Source organism: Nycticebus coucang, chromosome 7 (assembly GCF_027406575.1).
Source record: "Nycticebus coucang isolate mNycCou1 chromosome 7, mNycCou1.pri, whole genome shotgun sequence".
Classification (NCBI taxonomy): domain Eukaryota; kingdom Metazoa; phylum Chordata; class Mammalia; order Primates; family Lorisidae; genus Nycticebus; species Nycticebus coucang.
This window is the reverse complement of record NC_069786.1, coordinates 88,203,086-88,221,219: the sequence shown is the minus strand read 5'-3', so window position 1 is coordinate 88,221,219 and position 18,134 is coordinate 88,203,086. Positions and strand designations below refer to the sequence as shown.

The following is an 18,134-nucleotide window of genomic DNA, read 5'->3' as shown; positions in this document are numbered from 1 at the left end:
AGATTCTGGGCTAGGGGTTTGGGGGCAGAGCTCCCAGGCTGGTGGAAGGCGGCACAGCCAGAGAGAGTGGGGACACTCAATCAGGCAACTGCCCACCCACCCCCAGCCCACGGCATCTCTTCCATTTGACTATTCCTGTGTTGTGCCCTTGATAACAAACCAGTAAATATCAAGTCTTCCTGAGTTTGAGTCCTTCTAGTAAATTCTTGAACCTGAGGAAGGGTGGTAAAAACCCCGGAGTTTGTGGTTGGCTGGGCAGAAGTGAGAGTCGCCAGGGCAGGAGGAAGTCTTGTGGGACTGAGCCTTTGACCTGTGCAGTCCGTGTCAGAACTGAACCGTTGGGACACCCAGTTAGTGTCAGAAAATTGGTTGGTGCTGGAAAAAAGCCACAAACCTGGTGTCAGAAATTACATTAGAAAATACAAGACATCTGCTGTTAGGCCCCACAGGGATAACAACAAACAAGAGACAAGAGGCCCACGGGAAGTGACTACAGGGGGGAACGTGTCAGTGCTGAAATTTAAGTAACCAGGTTTAAGATATAAGCAAACAAAACCCCAAAACCTCCACTTTCTTAAAAATATAACTCACAATCCTAAGTGCAGAAAATATGGGGGTGGGGGTGGGAGGCAGCACACCAAGCTGGTCTTTCTGCTTCCCAAACCTGACCACTTTTAAGAGGAAGTTCGGATTAAAGCCACAGAGAGCCAATGAGTTAAGAGTCACAGACAAACGAACATGAATAATTACCTTAAAAATAAAACAGCTACACAGCGAATTAATACACAAAACAGGAATTTGAATTTTGCTTAAAAGCTTTCAGAAGCACATCTATAAAGCAGCAAATGTTGAGTGACTAAACCACAGTGGACAAGTCCACCCTGGGGAATTTAAGCCTACACACACCCTTCCCTAGGTCCAGACAAACCACTCTGCCCCACACTGGGAATTAGGGTACTGGAAGTGCCAGCGTGGAAGCCCCCAGTTCCAAGTCCACACCAATGGATCACCTGAAGCCTCGCCCCTCTGGGCACCCACTGCTGCTTCACAAGCTGTTTCCAGGTGACCTCAGCTCTTCAGGAATCAGCAATCACCTGGCATACAGGACCTGCTACTCCCTGCCCCCACCAGGAGGGCGACTGCCTCATCCTCTCTTCCATCAGCCATGGCCTTACCTCTGAAATGTACCCCCCATACCCAGATGAGCCTTCTGTCTTTGTCCCTTCTAGTCTAGATTAACGATGGAAAAAGCCTCCCAGGTCCCTACAGCTAAACCTCTCCTAGAATTCCTTTCTCTTCCCCTTCCCCAGAACAGTCCACATCCCAAGGCAGATGTTCTCTCTCCTTTTCTCTGTGTAAGAGTGACATAGTGACATCCTTGGCACACAAGTTCTCCATGACCGAGTCTGGCCGTCCTCTTCCACCTCATCTCCCCTCCCCAGCTTGCACCCCACGTCCCAACCTTAGGGGACCACAGGCACTCCGACCACTGATGTGCTGTGCCCTTCTACCTCTGTCTCCCCTCCCGCCCTTTGCACTGCTGCTCCCTCGGCCTGGAACACTCTTCTCCTGGCTGTACTGAAACATCACCATCTCCACAAGGCATTCCCAGGCCACCCCAGTTAAAATGAGAAAGCACACTCACGCCCTATCCCTGTTTCACATTTCTCCACAGCACCTGTCACCATCTAAAAGGTTCTTTATTTTCTTCCCCTGTGTATTGTCTCTCACTGTGCTAACATAAGCCCAACAGAACTGAGATTTGTGCCTCTTTGCTCCCCAGTATCTGCACTAGTGCCCAGTACATAGTAGGCAGTCACATAACACATGTTGAATGCCTGGGTCGCCACTGTTCCCTCAGACTAGAAAATTCCTTCCTGGGCCTAGAACTCTAGGCCTTATCCATGGGGCAAACTCCAACCCGTAGGTCCTCTGGCAGGGCTGCGGCCCATCTCCCAGGGACCATACCATTCACTGCCCACAGACACTTCCAGAGTGCAAGGGGCAGTCTTAGTAATTACGTGGCTACAACAGGAAGAGCCAGGACTGTCCAGGGCAAACCAGGACACATCCTGGGTTTTTTTAACGGCATTCCTCTTCCTTCTGTATTTATTTTCTGGTTGGTCTCCGGCACCAGGCTGTGACTCCTTAAGGACAAACTCATCTTTGTATCCCCGGCACCTCACATATACTGTGGACGGATGCCTAATCACATTTCTCGGTGAATGAACACTCACAGCCACTTGGGAATCTGGGATCCCTGCAACCTTCAGTCTGGGACTGAAGCCTGGGGCTGGTGCACCCGAGCCTGTTCCCCTTGACCTGTGGCCCCAGTCCCCACCCTGGCTTCTTCAGTCCCCTACATGGGGCCCCAAACTCCCTTTGCTGAACTCTATTCCTATTGTCCCTGGCTTTGCTGACTTCCCCAAACTGGACTGGGACCAGCACTTGCCAGCCCCCATTCAGACAAACTCCCACAGGGCTTCCTCTGCCCTGCCTACCCTGTGTCACCACCGCACAAGTCCCAGCAACAGACCACGGCACCAATTCTGATTTCTGGCCTCCCAAAATACACCCTCTCCAGCAGGGCTCCCCAACTGTCGTCCAGTTGAAGTTATCATCATCAGGGACGAAGTATTTGACTAATTCTTCTCAAGGCCAAGGTCTTAAGGATGAAATGGATCTTTTCCAGAATGTTGTAGAATTTCTCAGGGCCTATCAAAGACCAGTCACATTCTGGCAGGAAACAGCTGATTTTTCTAAGAACCAAACTTTTCCTTTTAAGATTATTTCACTGAAGTTGTCATATATGCTGGTGTGAACACATGCTTGGCTTCACAAACAGCCTTTTCAAAATAAACTCTGACATATGCATTTGGTGAGAAGGGATATAAATTTTAACTGGGAATCTAGAAAGCAGGATTCTGAGACTACTTGGACATAGCAGGAACGCTCTCCAATTAATAAATGTATTCTTACATCACAACAATTTTCATGACAAAAACGTCAGGCTGGCATCAAACCAAACTTCCTACTTGAGTTTAAAAAGCTTCATAATCTAGAAGAAAAATTAGCTGAGGTTTCTTTCTGCCAAGAATATATATTCTAAAGAAACAGGTTTGCAAATAGCCCCAATAAAGCAATATACTAGAAATGAAAGTGTGAGAATCAAAGGCAGTAAGTTCAATCATGGGGCATTTATAGAAGCTAAGTAATTAAGTGCTGGGCTCAGAGATATTTCCTGCTGCGGACCCAGCCTCAGAAAGCTTTTGAGTTATTGCTTCTCGGCCTTTTGGCTAAGATCAAGTATAGCTTTTGAGTTAACGACCGACCTTCACCACCGCTCGGCCATCGTGCACAGCTCTAAGTCAAGAAGCTTTCTAATCCTTGGTTGTCCAGAATCAAACAAATATCTCCCAAGACTGAACGCAAACATGATGCCTGTCTATTTATTCTGACCTGTTACAATCATGCGTAAAAGGGGAAGGGGTAATTTTAGTTGTTTTCAAAATGGTGTCATAGCCCTACTATGAGACTAATTTAGGGTTTTCACATGAAAGTTATAACCCAGTTACAACCTAAGAATAGGGGGAAGGGGGAAAGGGAGGGGAGGGAGAGGGGAGGTGGGCAGAGGGAAGGGGATTGGTGGGATTACACCAGCGGTGCATCTTCAAGGGTATATGTGAAACTTGGTAAATGGTCTGTGAAGCTAGTGAATGATGCCCCATGATCATATCAATGTACACAGCTATGATTTAATAAAAAAAAAGATGGTGTCATTACACATGAGATATTCATTTAAGGCATCTAAACTGGGGAGGTAACACAGAGCTCTGATACCCTCCTGTACAAATTACTTACATAGATCAGAGACCAAAGCAGTATCACCTACTGACTTAAATTACTTTGGAGAATATAGCTCAAAATGTATTTTATAAGAATAACATTTAGTATTCATTACTTTCTTTCTCAAAAGTTTCCTTTCTTCAGTTCTCTTCTTTCCTCCTAGTTGATGGTGTGACCAGTCTTGATTTCTAAATGCTTAAGTCAGAGTACTGTCTCCGTCATGAAGACAGCAACTTCACCTGTTTTGTTCATTGCTGTATCCCAGTGCCTAAAAGAGTGCCTGCCACAAGGTAAGCTCTCACTAAATATTTGCTTAGTAAATGAATAACTTTTCTGAAGCAATAATGACAAAGAATGCTAGACGGGAAAGCATAAAACACTTTTCGGCAACTGGATCAATGAAAGACTCAACCGTTCCAAAGGTAAAATAAGAGAAATAATAGCCTCAGCGATGTCTCTTCAACACACACACACACACACACACACCCTTGAGAAATTACTTTTATACCCAATTACACAAGCAACCTCTGTGAAAATTCAGTATCTAGTTGTCATAAGAGTTCTAAAAATAAATACAATTTTATTCATAGAATTTCAACTCTGTTGCAGAGGGAAAGATTGATTATATAAGAGGGACAACGTCGGAGTCTTCTGCCTTGAAACGTAAGCTCTGTACACTCAACCACAGCATCTGCACATTTTGAGACGCAGCCAGAAATGTTCTTTATAACATTTATCTGATTCACTTTGGATGGAGTAAAACGGTAACAGGACTAACAAGGACTCAAAACACATCAGCATTCTAGAAATGTCATACCTGGGCAATGGCACATGGTCCTAAAAATCAGTTTGGCACAAAATTAGAGGTCAAGGTTCCACAGAGACAGAGGCTCACAACTGAAGACCTGACGTTAGCACCACCCCCAAATCCTCCCGCTCATTACTTTCCAATTTTTAGATGAAGTAACCAGAAATTACTCAAAGCCTTACGCTATTTTTTCTAAGTTTTTAAACATTTTTTGCTAGGTCTTTCATTTACTAACGTGGAAAGGCTGTTTGCTTCAAATAGTGATCACAACACCTGATGTACTACGGCCACCACATTCAATCTTAATTCAAGAAGGACACGTTTCTGCTGTGACCCGCAGAAAGGGTGAGTGCCAGGAGCCGGAATACACTCTTCCTTCTGGCAGCGAGTTCTCTCCAACGGCACATGGACAACACAAATTGAAACTGAACAAAAAATTAGGGTTGAAGAGCACCATAAAAATAGTAGTGTATTATTTTCATAAAAATGAAAAATTTTTCCTTGTAGTGCATGAAATTTTAAATAATCTCCTCAAATATCCTACCAAGTACATTTTGATTTCACTGAACTGCCAGATACAACATATGTAAAATACAGTATCATGAAAAATTATTTCAAACCGCTTTTGTTCTACAGTTACTAAGCTCTTAAGAGACAAGCATGGTGAATGCCAGAGACACGCAGGATAAAGTTACTGATCTGCAGAAGCGTCTACATCATTCAAGAGCACCACACCAAAACAGTCACAGCAAGACAAGGTGGCTTGTAAGACCATGTGAGTGGCTCTGTAATGCAGAGACAGGGCTAGTCACTTGTGGGTTATGCTCGGGCTGACCCGGCCTTTCAGACAGACCACAGGAGACAGGCAGAACTTGAACAGTAGAGACAGGGTCAGGGTAGGAAACAGAGAAAGGAAAAACATGAACGGCTGTGACTCAAAGGAGGTCGCAGGAAGGGGAGCAGTGGAGTTGGGGCTGGGAGAGAAGCTGAAGCCACACTGTATTGGGCCCTAGACGCTAGGCCACGGAACTGGGAGTAACACCAAGGTTTCTGGGAAAAGGGATAACATATCCTGATTTTAGAAAGATCCATAAACCAAGTCAACTGCTGTAAGATCAAAATCCAATCAGCCAGTGGATTTGGTGACTAAAATAGGTGAAGGCATACTCCCGTGGTGCTAGTCCAACTGCGTGGAAGGAGATTCAGAGCAGGCTGAGGGAGTACCCCTCATCTGAAACGCTTGGCACCAGAAGCACTTTGGACTTCAGAGTTTTTCAGATTTCAGAATATCTGCAATATACAAAATGATCCTGGGGCTGGGACCCAAATCTAAACAAAAACTTCATTTATGTTTCGTGTAGGCCTCATACACACAGCCTGAAGGAAATTGTAGTTTACCCTTGGGGACACTGAGCCCTCTGTGTGGTGTGCCTGTATTTTAACTGCAACCTGTCACATGGGGTCAGGTGTAGAATTTTTCACTTCTGGCATGATGTTGGTGCTCAAAAAGTTTCTGACTTGACAGCAGTTCAGATTTCAGCATTCAGCCTGTAGTTCAGTGATTTCCTTTATCTCTCCCTTCCCATTATAGCTCTCAGTGGATCCAGCAACCGCATTGTTTGAAAGGTTCTAGGTTCTCCATGAGATACATTAAAAATATTTCCTTATTTTCAAAGAATTTAAAAACACAATGGAAAGACATTCTTGACACCACTGTAATCGCTCATGGCATAGACTCTGCCACTCAGGGGAGCCACATTTCCCTGGGGATGCCACCCACTGGCGTCATGTCCAAAGACAGAGCTTCGCACACCTAAGGGGGTCACAGAGAATTGACAGAGGGAAAGAGGGAGCTGAAGCAGAGTCCAGCCACAAAGCATAATGTTTGAGGAGCTAAAAGTCCTGCAAACGGCAACAGAAAACTGTTTTTGAAAGAATATCAGTGAGAAACCAATCTATTTTTACTTCACTCATTTATATATTTCCACCATGTGAAAGTCACTTACATATATTTACACAGAATGTAAATATTTTCAATTGTCTGCAATTGAAGAAAAATAAATTCCAGACACCTTCAAAACATATGAATTACTGTGAACAGCAGCATGAACTAAATTCCAAATGTAATTTGGGGTAAATTCATTGGCAAAGGTTTCAAAGTATGTATGTAGTCTGAGCAGCTGCTTAAATTGTTTTCTATTCAAATTGGAACCAAATTCTTGAAACATGTATAGTTAAAATACATCAAAAACTAAAGTCATCTTACCCCCTTATATGGATGTACCACAAACAACCTTTTTGAGGACACCAGGCTGAGTTTTAGTAGGGAACCAAGTTAGCATGTTTCAAGACACTGTCAAAGATGGACATCACAAAGAATAACGCAGGAAGATGCACCAAAGGAAGTGAAAATGTCCCACTACGGAGACAGTGGTGAGAAAGAGCATGAGAGCGTGTTGGAAGTGCGCCCCACATATTTTATTATTACAATAATCGCTATAATCATCACTGCTCCTAGCAGCAGCCATCTTGTCCTAGCAGATTCCATGCTAAGAATTTACACAGACCAGATAATTATATTATCTAAATACCAACTACACATTTTTCCCTCCCCAATATCCTAGGAATATTTTCCCATTCAACAGAGCTCTGAGTTGAAGTTTCTTCAAGCAATTTGTTACAGATTGCCTATAGCTAGGGTTTGAGCCGAAGTCCTGTTCCATTTATTTTCACTGAATCCTTACTATATTCCAGGTCAAATAACCCCTTAAAAGAATGTTAAATGGTAACTGTGACAAGAGCAATAGATCTGGCCTCCCAGGGAGCAGGTGAGGGAAGGTTCTTCCCTGAGATGGTCTAAGTGATCTGAGATCTGAAGGAAGGACAGGAGTTACTTGGAGAAGGAGGAGAAGGAGGAGCTTTCCAGGCAGGAGTCACACAATAAGCAAAGATGCTGCAGTGGGAGGGAGAGTGGTGAGGGGAGGAAGAAAGAACAAAGGAAGGGGGGTGATAGAAATCTGGCAAATTCAGATGCTTTAGGTAAAAAAAAGTACCGTGCACATCACATACAGTGTTTTGTAGTCCATAGTAAAAAGTTTTTTCCTTTATCCTAAACACACTGAGAATTTAATTTATTGCTGGTCATGACTGTTTTCCCTGGGGGTGAGGGGAGTGAACCAAGGTAGCAATGCTCCTACAAGAACGTTTCAGGGGCAGGGATAAAAAGGGATATTCTGGCTGGGCGTGGTGGCTCACTAGCACTTTGGGAGGCTGAGGCAGGTGGATGGCTTGAGCTCAAGATGGGCGTGAGCAAGGGTGAGAACCCATCTCTACTAAAAATAATGGACAAAAAAAAAAAAAAACTAGCCAGGCATTGCGTTGGGTGCCTACAGTCCCAGCTACTTGGGAACTTTGAGGCAGGAGGATCTCTGGAGATCAAGAGCCTGAGGTTGCTGTTAGCTATGATGCCATGACCCTCTACCCAGGGCAATAGAATGGGACTCTGACTCCAAAAAAAGTAAAAAGGACATTCTGGAGCATAAACTTCTGTGTTCTAGAATGGACATCTGAACATTCTCAGTCTTAACAAACATCTAAACATCCCCATATTGGAGGTTTAAGCCATAAATGGAAAAATGGCATGAGGTAAACTGAGGCACCACCAAAATGATCTGGGAGGCCTGCAGTGCAGGTGGTGACCCAAGAGTGGTGGGATGGATGTCCATTTCCAGCTGAGGAGCAGCAGATGCCTGTGTTCACGCTCAGCTCCACTCCTACCAGCTGTGCGGCTTCAAGGGTAAGTACTTCATCTTTCTATGACAATGTCCCCATTTGTAATAGTGTCTACCTCTATCTCACAGAACTGAGAATGGAGTAAGTTATAATACACGTAAAGTATTTAGCGGGTACTCAATAAATACCAGCTGTTATTATTATTACAACAAGTATGATTATTGCAGTTAGTGATTTGTGGTAAGTAGTTAAGAAAGGAAAGGAAAACATTTGTAAATACACATCTAAGACATATTCTCAAACTCACATATGCCTAAGAATCACCTGGAAAGCTTGTGGAAAATGTGCATTCCTAGATAGTCAGAGGGAAGACCTAGGAAATCAAATTTCTCAATAGCCCCTGGGGGATTCTGACACAGGTCATCCAAACACCATACTTTGAGGTACAGAGCTTTAAGGCCTAGAATTCAAAATAAAAATTCATATATAGATTAAAGTATTTCACCACAGGGACTTAGCCATAAGGATAACTTTATGAAACAAATTTTGGATTTTATTTTCTTAAAGAAAAATGAAACAGGATCACTTGCAAAACATACATCTAGAACCAAACTAAATAACCAAAATCTGCTTGATTGATAAAATATGTAACATTTGGTTTTTAAAAGTATTTGCACAAATTTAAATAATAAAAAATCCTTGTTCCAAACAGTCCAAATATGTAACTATCAGCTACATTATCAAGAGAAACAAAAATAAATATCTGAACAGTGGTATACAGGCCAGTATATTCCTTAATTATTAGATTTTCTTTTCTATCAACTATAATAGAACTGATCTTTAGTAATACAGAGAAAATCCTTTTCTGTTAGGACACAGCTAAGGCTTTCTGCACATTCCTTCACTTTAGTTGGGGGTTTCTCAACCTCAGCACTACTGACATTATTAACAGATAACTGCTTATTGTGAAGGGCTGCTGTATGGATCTAGGATCTTAGCAACATCCCTGACCCCAACCCACAAGGAGGACCCTCCTATCTATTCCCAACTGTGCCAACCAAAATGTCTCCAGACATTATCAAATGTCCCCTTGGGGGCGGGGGGATTGGGGGGCAAAATTGCCCCAGCTTGAAACCTAGGGCTTTCACAGAAAATACTGAAAATGTCTGAACTCTAGAAGTTAGCCCCACACGTTGGCAGCTTAATCATCTTCAAATGGCCCACACTACCAATACCCCAATGACCAATTAATCCTTTCCGCTGCCAAGACATTTTCAGAACATGCCTCCATCAATATATATCTGCACATACATGATAAACATCTCATGACAATTGGGGTTGTTTTCAATGTACCATCTGTTTTGAGAGAAAGGGCAATACTACTGTAAAAAGGCCCTAACGATGGTGGTAATGCCAAGAAAGGCAGGCCTTGTAGAATGCTGACACACTTTCCAAGGCATTTTCTGCATACATTAGAGCGTTCAGCAGTAATTCTCAAATATTCTAAATCCACATTGAACAGTGTATCACACAGAAAGCTGCATCTACCAACATCCCTCCGTAACACAATGAGGGCCACCTGAAGCCACTAACTGTCATAAAAGGATGAATTCTGGTAAAACAGTCCCACCCCACGTGGGAGGGGGCAGGAAATGTTTGTGCATAAGTAGCACGGACAGAAGTCTGAGGCTCTGCGCTCACTGAACAACTCGGCGTAATTCAGCATCTTTCGCTTTCCTTTTCTTTAAACTCCATCGCCGACGTGAGAATGTAAACAGTGAACAGATTCATCTTGAGTATCACTACATGTAACATGACTTGAGAAATGAAGAGTTCAAGGTGTTGTTTACGATAATTGCTGGGTAGTCTCAGAATCTTTTTTCTGGCTCAGACATTTTTATTCCAGTTCTGCCACTGATCCACCAAACCTAAGGAAATCTTCCCAGTATTATTTTTTAGTAATTCGGGCTAGAAGACAAAATTCAAGCGGTACAAACTGGCATAATCACTTCAGGATCTCTCAAGGACTTCAACGAAGAACTCACCTGGTAAGAACGGACAAATGGAATCTACAGGTTCTGTGAAGGAATTAGTTACGCTGACATGTGACCTTCTTCAGAAAAATCAAACCAGTGGTGAACTCAAGGTGAAATCATTTGCCTATGGCACACATGTGGTGAACAATGTCCCCCAAAGACCATACACAGAAGGTACTGTTTAGTCCTTTCCCCCAAACACTGTCACACAGCCCAACACTTGGGGTCGTTCTGGCCCAAAAAGACTAAGAAAACACTGCTTAGACGCTATGATAATAAACAAAGCACATTCCTGTTTTATTTGCAAAAAATGATTAGGAGCAGCTGCTACTTACAGAGAATTTTGAACAGAAAATATTTTAAAAATTGGCATAATCATTTCAGTATCTCTCAAGTACTTCATATTTGAACCCAAACATTTCAGAACTGAAAGAGTGTGACACCAGATGGAATAATCTGCCTTTTTTTTTTAATTTAAAATAAGGCATAACAATTAACATCTACATTCCATTATCTGACTTTTTTTACACTGACAGAAACATTTTCCTGAGACTCAAAGGAGACAGCTGCACACATCTGTCAACTCAACAACTCTGAAATAAAAGAGAACCTTAATGCTTTAGTATCATACTTACATGTGAGGGCTCAGTTCATAAAAATTTCTATTCCTGTAATCTTCCACTTTCTCTGGTGAATAAATGGGCAAGGACCGGTATGGGTTAACAGATATGACCACACTTCCAATGTATGTCTGTAAAGGAAAAAACAAAACACACTCCTTAGTGCACAGATAGATACACTTTAGTATCTTAAACTTTAGTGCTGTAAGGTTTCAACCTCTTGAAATAGACACTAGTCTCCTGCTTCACGTTTCATTTTATACTTTTCGAAAGTACTTTGCGTCTGTGATGACAAATGGTCAACAATGTTTATTCATGTTGCTGATAAATGAAAAGCACAGATTTATACATTAAAAATACTTTTAAAATAAATCTCTGGATTAATTTATGCTTCTGGATAAGAGCTCACCAAAGCTCTGTCATGGTTCTCCAAAATTTCGGCACTACCACCGACTGCTCTCCCGACTCTGGGCAATGCTGCTGTGCCCATCTTCTCTCACCTTTATCTGTCTACGTCATCACCGGTCACCCAGAGTTTCCCATAACCAACAGGGCCTTTCCTTTGACTGTCCGTAAGTCTATCAGTCTCTACAATGGACTCAGATCAATACTAGATCTACATATGCCCTCTGGGCATTCAAAAATCATAATTTCATATTATATCTAATGTACTAGAATATCAGAAATCTGAAATGTCGAATTTACCTTTAATGTCATATTTACAGTTAATGTAAAATTGAAATGTACTTTCTCAGGGATCCACGCCAACCTCTCACACCGAACACTAAACCATAATACTGTTCCTCTTCCTTTCTACCTCAACCCTACCACAGCACCAATGGTGCTCGTTTAGTTCGTTTTGAACAATGCCTACCATAATGTCACAAGCAAAAGTCACTAACTGTAACTCATCTTGGCAGCTCTATTTTTAATTTCAGTTTCAACATCAAAGACACAGGAGGGGAAAAAGATGCCCAATAAACCCCTTATATAAGTGGTAAAAACTTTAAAAGGAAAAAGGATCATGAAAGATTTGAGAAGGAAAAAGTCACCTTCAACTTCCCCACCTTTCTAATATCATCCCACAAAAGGCAGCATAGAAAGATAGCAGAATAGAAAACAAAGGAACAGTAGAAATATGCTGGGGGTTTTTACATGGATCACAGTGATTTTAATTATAAAAGACTTTCTCCCAACTTGGAAAACTAAACAGGTCATTTCCTTATATACTTTCATCCTTTAAGAACATAATCTTGTCAAGAGTGAACAAGACTGCCATTGTAAAAGAAAATTCACAATTCCCATGCAATTTTTGCATTTACTCCTAACATTCTATCATGCGGATGCAACTAATTTGATCTGACAAAGACAGTTAAGATTTTCTCAAGAGGGTTTCCCCATCATCATCACACCACAACCCATCTGGGCAGGTAGCTGAGAGATGTTTGACACCAAATAATTGTTTGAATAGCTCCTAACTATAACATTAGAAGTAGTTAGATTGGAAAATGTGAAAAGAAAACTAGTGGTTATTCCTTTAATATGTGTTGATTAAAAAATCAGCCTCTTTAGGTAGAAACGTACTGTGTAAATCCTTGTCCCTTTTTAGGTAATTTCTTGAATGTGATAATTCTTAGAATATATAGATTTGCTGTTAGCAGAAAAACCAATTACTGAGTGGGTCTTTAAAACCAAACTTCACAGTGGATAAATCCTTGATAAAAATCTGCCTCTGCAGCATTCCTGCGTGCAGAACAAACTGCTGTCTCAAATTCAAAATCAAAAGCCACATTACTAAGTTAAGTTTCTCTTTGTTCCTTGTGACTCTTACACATAATTACACATACTGAATTATGTGCACTTTTACCCATCACCTAGAACAGTGCCTGGCCCACTGACAATGTGCACCACGTATTTGTTAACAGAATGACTGAGTCACACAGGGTATGATGCATTCGTCACTATGAAAGTGGGGAGTACAAGCCACTGACTTACATACAATTATTTTTGTCTTGCAATAGAATACCAAACATAGTATTCACAGTGCCTAGTATTTATTAAGTCTTTATGCCATGTGTTGCCACTGAACAAATTCTTAAACTGCATCTTTTCGCCCTCAATTCCCCTGTTGACTCTGGTGGACAGTCAGCAGAAGGGCCAGAACAGTTCCTTCCATCCCTGCATGCGCATCCCCTTTGTAATGTGACTTGCTACTTTCTCCATCAAGAGACAGAGTTTATTCCACCACTTCTAGAATCTGGACATGGCCATGTGACTTGATTTGACCGCAGGGACATTAATAAATGAGACAGAGGCTTGAAAAGCATTTGTTTATTAGGATGGGTCCAAATGAATGAATTTGAGGTAGCGTGCTGGAAAGGCCCCTGAAAGAGCTGACCGACAGCCTGTTATGAGATGGCTGATGAGTGAGGCCATCCTAAATTATTCCCCATTTGGCCACCAGATGCCTAAAATCACACAAATGATCCCAGCAGAAGATATACTGGGTATCCATAAAGTTTGAACTACTTTAAATTGCACATGAACTTTATGCCCACCCTGTATAAAGCTGAACTCAAGCTAAATTGCTATGCCAGTGAATTATGAACAAATCAATGGCTATTCTTTTAACCCATTCATTTCTGAGGGTGGTTTGTTACAAAGTAACAACAACTGATGCCCCCACATGGCTGGACCAACCAAACATGGGGACACATCAACCCAAATAGGCAAACAAAGGAAAGTGTATTTTCTCTGCATTCCACTTTAAGTATTAATACACGATTCAAACACTTATCTACTAACCCTGAACTCCCAACATGTTTGTCCTGTACTATGTTACCTGCCCTCACCATTTATGAGTTTCTCCCTTGAAGGTTCTATGTACATAAACCAAAGATTTAAATATCCCGCATGTGCCCGCAGAATAATTCAAACATTCAGTCACAACTCTCCTCCCTCAGAGACAAAGACAGACCTTCCAGATGGCTGCTGATTGGCTGAGTGGGGTTTAAAATTCTACTCTACTTCTAAGGAGCCACCCCTTCTACTTTCAGGTACCTGCACACCAGACTAAACCTTCCTTTCAGGGATCAGAACAATAGTGACCAGGCAGTTGTTTTTATATAAATTAACACCTTGACTGAATGAATGTGATGCATTATTTGTATAAATAAACAACTGGATACTATTTAAAGTTGGCATTTTCTTATTGCATCTTACAGTAAAAAGGTTGATGAACTAATTCATTGCTACGTAACCCAGCCACTGCCTGGCTCACCCTCTCCATGTTCCTGGGCTTCTGTACTCCCAAGTCCTACTGTACGTGCCAGAAACCTCCACCATCCCAGTGCCCTGTGGGACAGCCTCTGACATCCACTAAGGAAAAAGGAAGGAAAGGGAAGGGGGGGAGAGAAGGAACAAGAAAGAGAGAAGAGGGAGAGGAAAAGGCTCCACTCTACTTCAAGTGGCACAGTTAGCAAGTTATCTTTCCTTCTCAAGGGCAGACACTAGATCAAGAATGTATAAACATTTTTGAGTCAAAACCATCTCTATCTTCCTAGCTCAACATTCCAAAACAGATGTCTTGTGAATAACCAAATAATATTTGAGTATTCCAACTATGATTACCATGAAAACAGAAGTTATTCCAGAGGACTTTTCAATCCGCCAGTTTCTACTCTCCAACCATAATCAGAACCCCAAAGAAAGGCCTGAGCAGTCAAAATATGTAACCTAAAGGACATGTATTTTATTCAGTAGGAAAGTTCTTCCAGAACTCGATCCTCCAAGATTTCATTTCAATGGGCTGGGGAGGGCTGAGGGATCTGTATCTTTTTTTTCAAGGAGACTCCAGATAAACAAATGTGGAGCCAGAATGAAAGCTTCTGCTCGCAGCCCTTACCTGCAGGATTCCCAGGCTCGGGCGTTACTCTTAATAGCAACAACCTGCTAGTGCTGCTGTTGGCCTATCTTCTCTCTCACCTTCCCCTTTAAATATTCCAACATTCTGAAAACACTTTGAAAAAAAATAAAAATCCTGGGTAGCACCTGTGACTCAAAGGAGCAGCCGGCCCCAGAGGTGGCGGGTTCAAACCCAGCCCTGGCCAAAAACTGCAAAAAAAAAAGAAAGAAAGAAAAGAAAAATCCTTCTAGGCTCATTACTTTCATTTTAGCCACATTTCTAATAAACTGGACATATGGCATCTCAACACTAACATCTGCAAACCGGAGGAGGCAAAAGGGCCATCCTACAGCTGTGGACTTCAAATGTCTGATCATGACTTGTGGCAAGAAACAAAATTTTCATCACGACAAACTACATGTATGTGTATCTATTTACGTGCACACTCATACACCAGATAAAAACTTCACAAAACTAAAAATATCCTTCTCTTCTATGTGATGGACGAATATTTTTTGTTTAATTCTATTTATTACGAATTTTTTAAACTGCTGGTCCTAATGCATTAAATGGTTTCCATGAGCTATTAATAAAACAAAACTTGCGAGTTTAAAAAAATAGTGCTACAGGGTACTCCTTAATCCTTATTTAGTTGTGGATCTCTTTGTGAAACCAATAGAAGGCGATGAACCTTCTTGGGAAAAGACACATGTAATAAGCACATAAAAGTTGACAAATATTTGATACACTAGGTTAATAATTCCCACCATCAGCAAAGAGGCAATGGCCACCAACAGAAAAGGGAGAAAGACAGAGAGAGGGAGAGAGGGAGAGAGAAAGAGGGAGAGAGAGAGACTGGGACGGGGAGGAGGCAAACAAAGAAAAGAAGATAGAAGTGATCAAAATAATTCTAAAAATATGACCCAACATATTTTTATGACCCCATGGCTCAGCAGGCCCTGAGTGCGTCATTATAACACTGAGTAAGAAGACAGCATGGCAATCAATGGCCAAAATGAGCTCATAAAGATACATGCAATACATGTAGGAAACATACGTAACCAAAAAGTTAAGATATTAAAGCACAGCTTGAATATTTTCTAAGACTCAACATGGAATATTCCTCCACAAAACCAGGTAAGTGAAACATTAGTATACATACATAAAAAGTCAGCATGGTTTTTACATCTTTTATATCGTCATTCTTCCCATGGCAAGATAAAGATCTGTCGAAGCCCTAAGCCCTAAAAGTTTATATTTCAATTCCCTATATGAAATTTAAAATAAAATACTAAACCCTGTAAGAAAATATTACAATGACCTGTTTTCACCATAATGACTACTTTGGCACTTCTTTGAAATATCAAATTCTTCCAAAACATATTTTTAAAGTCTCCGCTCTGCTGGGTCTCTAGCTAGGCATCCAACCTGTCTACCTAACGGTCTCCTTATTTTCTTCCAAATAAACTTCAGTTATTTGTTTCCATGTCTCTAGGATTCCTTAGAAACACACCTCCACGCCTATGAAAGTGCTGGCACAGAATATACACTTAAACACCATTTTACTGAACTACTCCTAAATCCCCAAGAGGCAGATATGAATTCTCTGCCTTTATGTCCACAACAATGGGGTGCAAAGAAGTGAAGCGATATGACACATTAGCTAGCAGAAGGGAAACCAAGAGAAGTAGCCAAGAATCTTCCCTTTTAATCAGACCATACGATCCTCACTGTTAGGCCTAGGAAACTTGGGCAAAAAGTAGCCAAGAAGCGGTGTACAAAGCCATACCAAGCATCTTCAACCTTCATATAAGAAAGTACTCCTCTGCTGGGCAAGAGCCTTGCATTTGACCATGTAAGGAAAGCTGAAATCCTCATATACCATGAATAAAGAGAATAAGAGACAGAGCTCTAGTTACAGGGAAATTTTTTGTCTCAACAGAAAAGATTTAACCATAACCATCCTTTAACTTTAGAGAAATAAATCAGGAAGGTGGTAGTGTAACAAGCAATATTTACTCAAATATCTTAATGCTAATTATTTAGTGTAAAATGTTATCAAGGAAATACTAAAGAAGGCAGAGGAGTCTTCTAGGTCTGAGTCTCGATAGTCACCAAGTCATGCTACTTTCACCCCTGAAGTAGTAACAGTTCAAAGCCAAGCCGAGCCAGGACTCACCTAATAACAACCCTTCACAAGACTGGACAGTCACACTGGCTGCTAGACTGAGCTGAGGCCACAGTCATTTAACAAGCAAGCAACTTGGGCCAACTTTAGACAAATCATAATGTCAGGCATAGTGAGAAATACAAGCAGCTCCCATGATCTGTGCACCTGAAGGAGATAGCTAAGGAGGTGAGTTTTTTACCCAGAAAAACATATAATCTAAGATAGCTTAGGAGGTCAGTTTTTTACCCAGAAAAACATATAATCTAAGAGTTAAGTAACTGCTCTAAACACTGAAACAAATTGGGATTTGAGAGATTCTTGGTTAACTGAGTCATTAGCCAGATTATCTCTCTGTCTAAGTGAGTGCTCTGGGTGTAAATAAAGACAAGGTCACTACAAACTGTAGAGGTCTAAGAAAGGTCCAAGAAGACAGACCTGAGGGGGCCAAAAGGACGGGCATGATTCAGGCAAAGAAAAGTTTCCCCAAAGACTGGCATATGAGATATTAGGGTGTAGGTGATAATCGAACCCCGTCACATACACCTTTAAAAAAATAAGTTGCTAAAATAGTTGTCTCCTTCTAAATATACATATATATTTTTTAAATAAAAACAAATGAATAACCCAAATATATATATTTTTTTATAGTACTAATTGCCAGGGACTCAAACAGATAGTTTCATATCCAAGTTCGTAGTAGCATTACTCACAATAGCCAATAGGAGGAAGTGACCCAAATGTTCATCAACAGATAAAGGATAAACAGAATGTGGCAGACACATGCAGTGGAACATTATTCAGCCTTAAAAAGGAAGGAAATTCTGACACATGCTACAACACGAGTTAAAATACAGACAGAGGCACAAAGACCTGCCTGAACACATTTTACAAACAAAAACATGAACAGCTTCCCTAGAGCAAAGATGACACGTTAGTAATTAAGACTGGGACCATCTGCAGAGAGCCCCGAATGTCAGGCCGAGGAGTCTGAAGACAGTTTTGAACCAAAAAGTCAGCG

General features: G+C 41.4%; 1 protein-coding gene across 5 annotated transcripts in view; it reads right to left on the bottom strand.

Moving 5' to 3' along the window:
• MYO1B (myosin IB) overlaps positions 1 to 18,134 on the bottom strand; it is a 194,336-nt gene that overhangs the window by 125,220 nt on the left and 50,982 nt on the right. For all 5 annotated transcript variants that reach the window (XM_053596276.1, XM_053596277.1, XM_053596279.1 and 2 more), the window contains exon 3: positions 11,058 to 11,173. In XM_053596276.1, the coding sequence (XP_053452251.1) occupies positions 11,058 to 11,173 (116 nt within the window). The remainder of the gene's footprint in view (positions 1 to 11,057; positions 11,174 to 18,134) is intronic.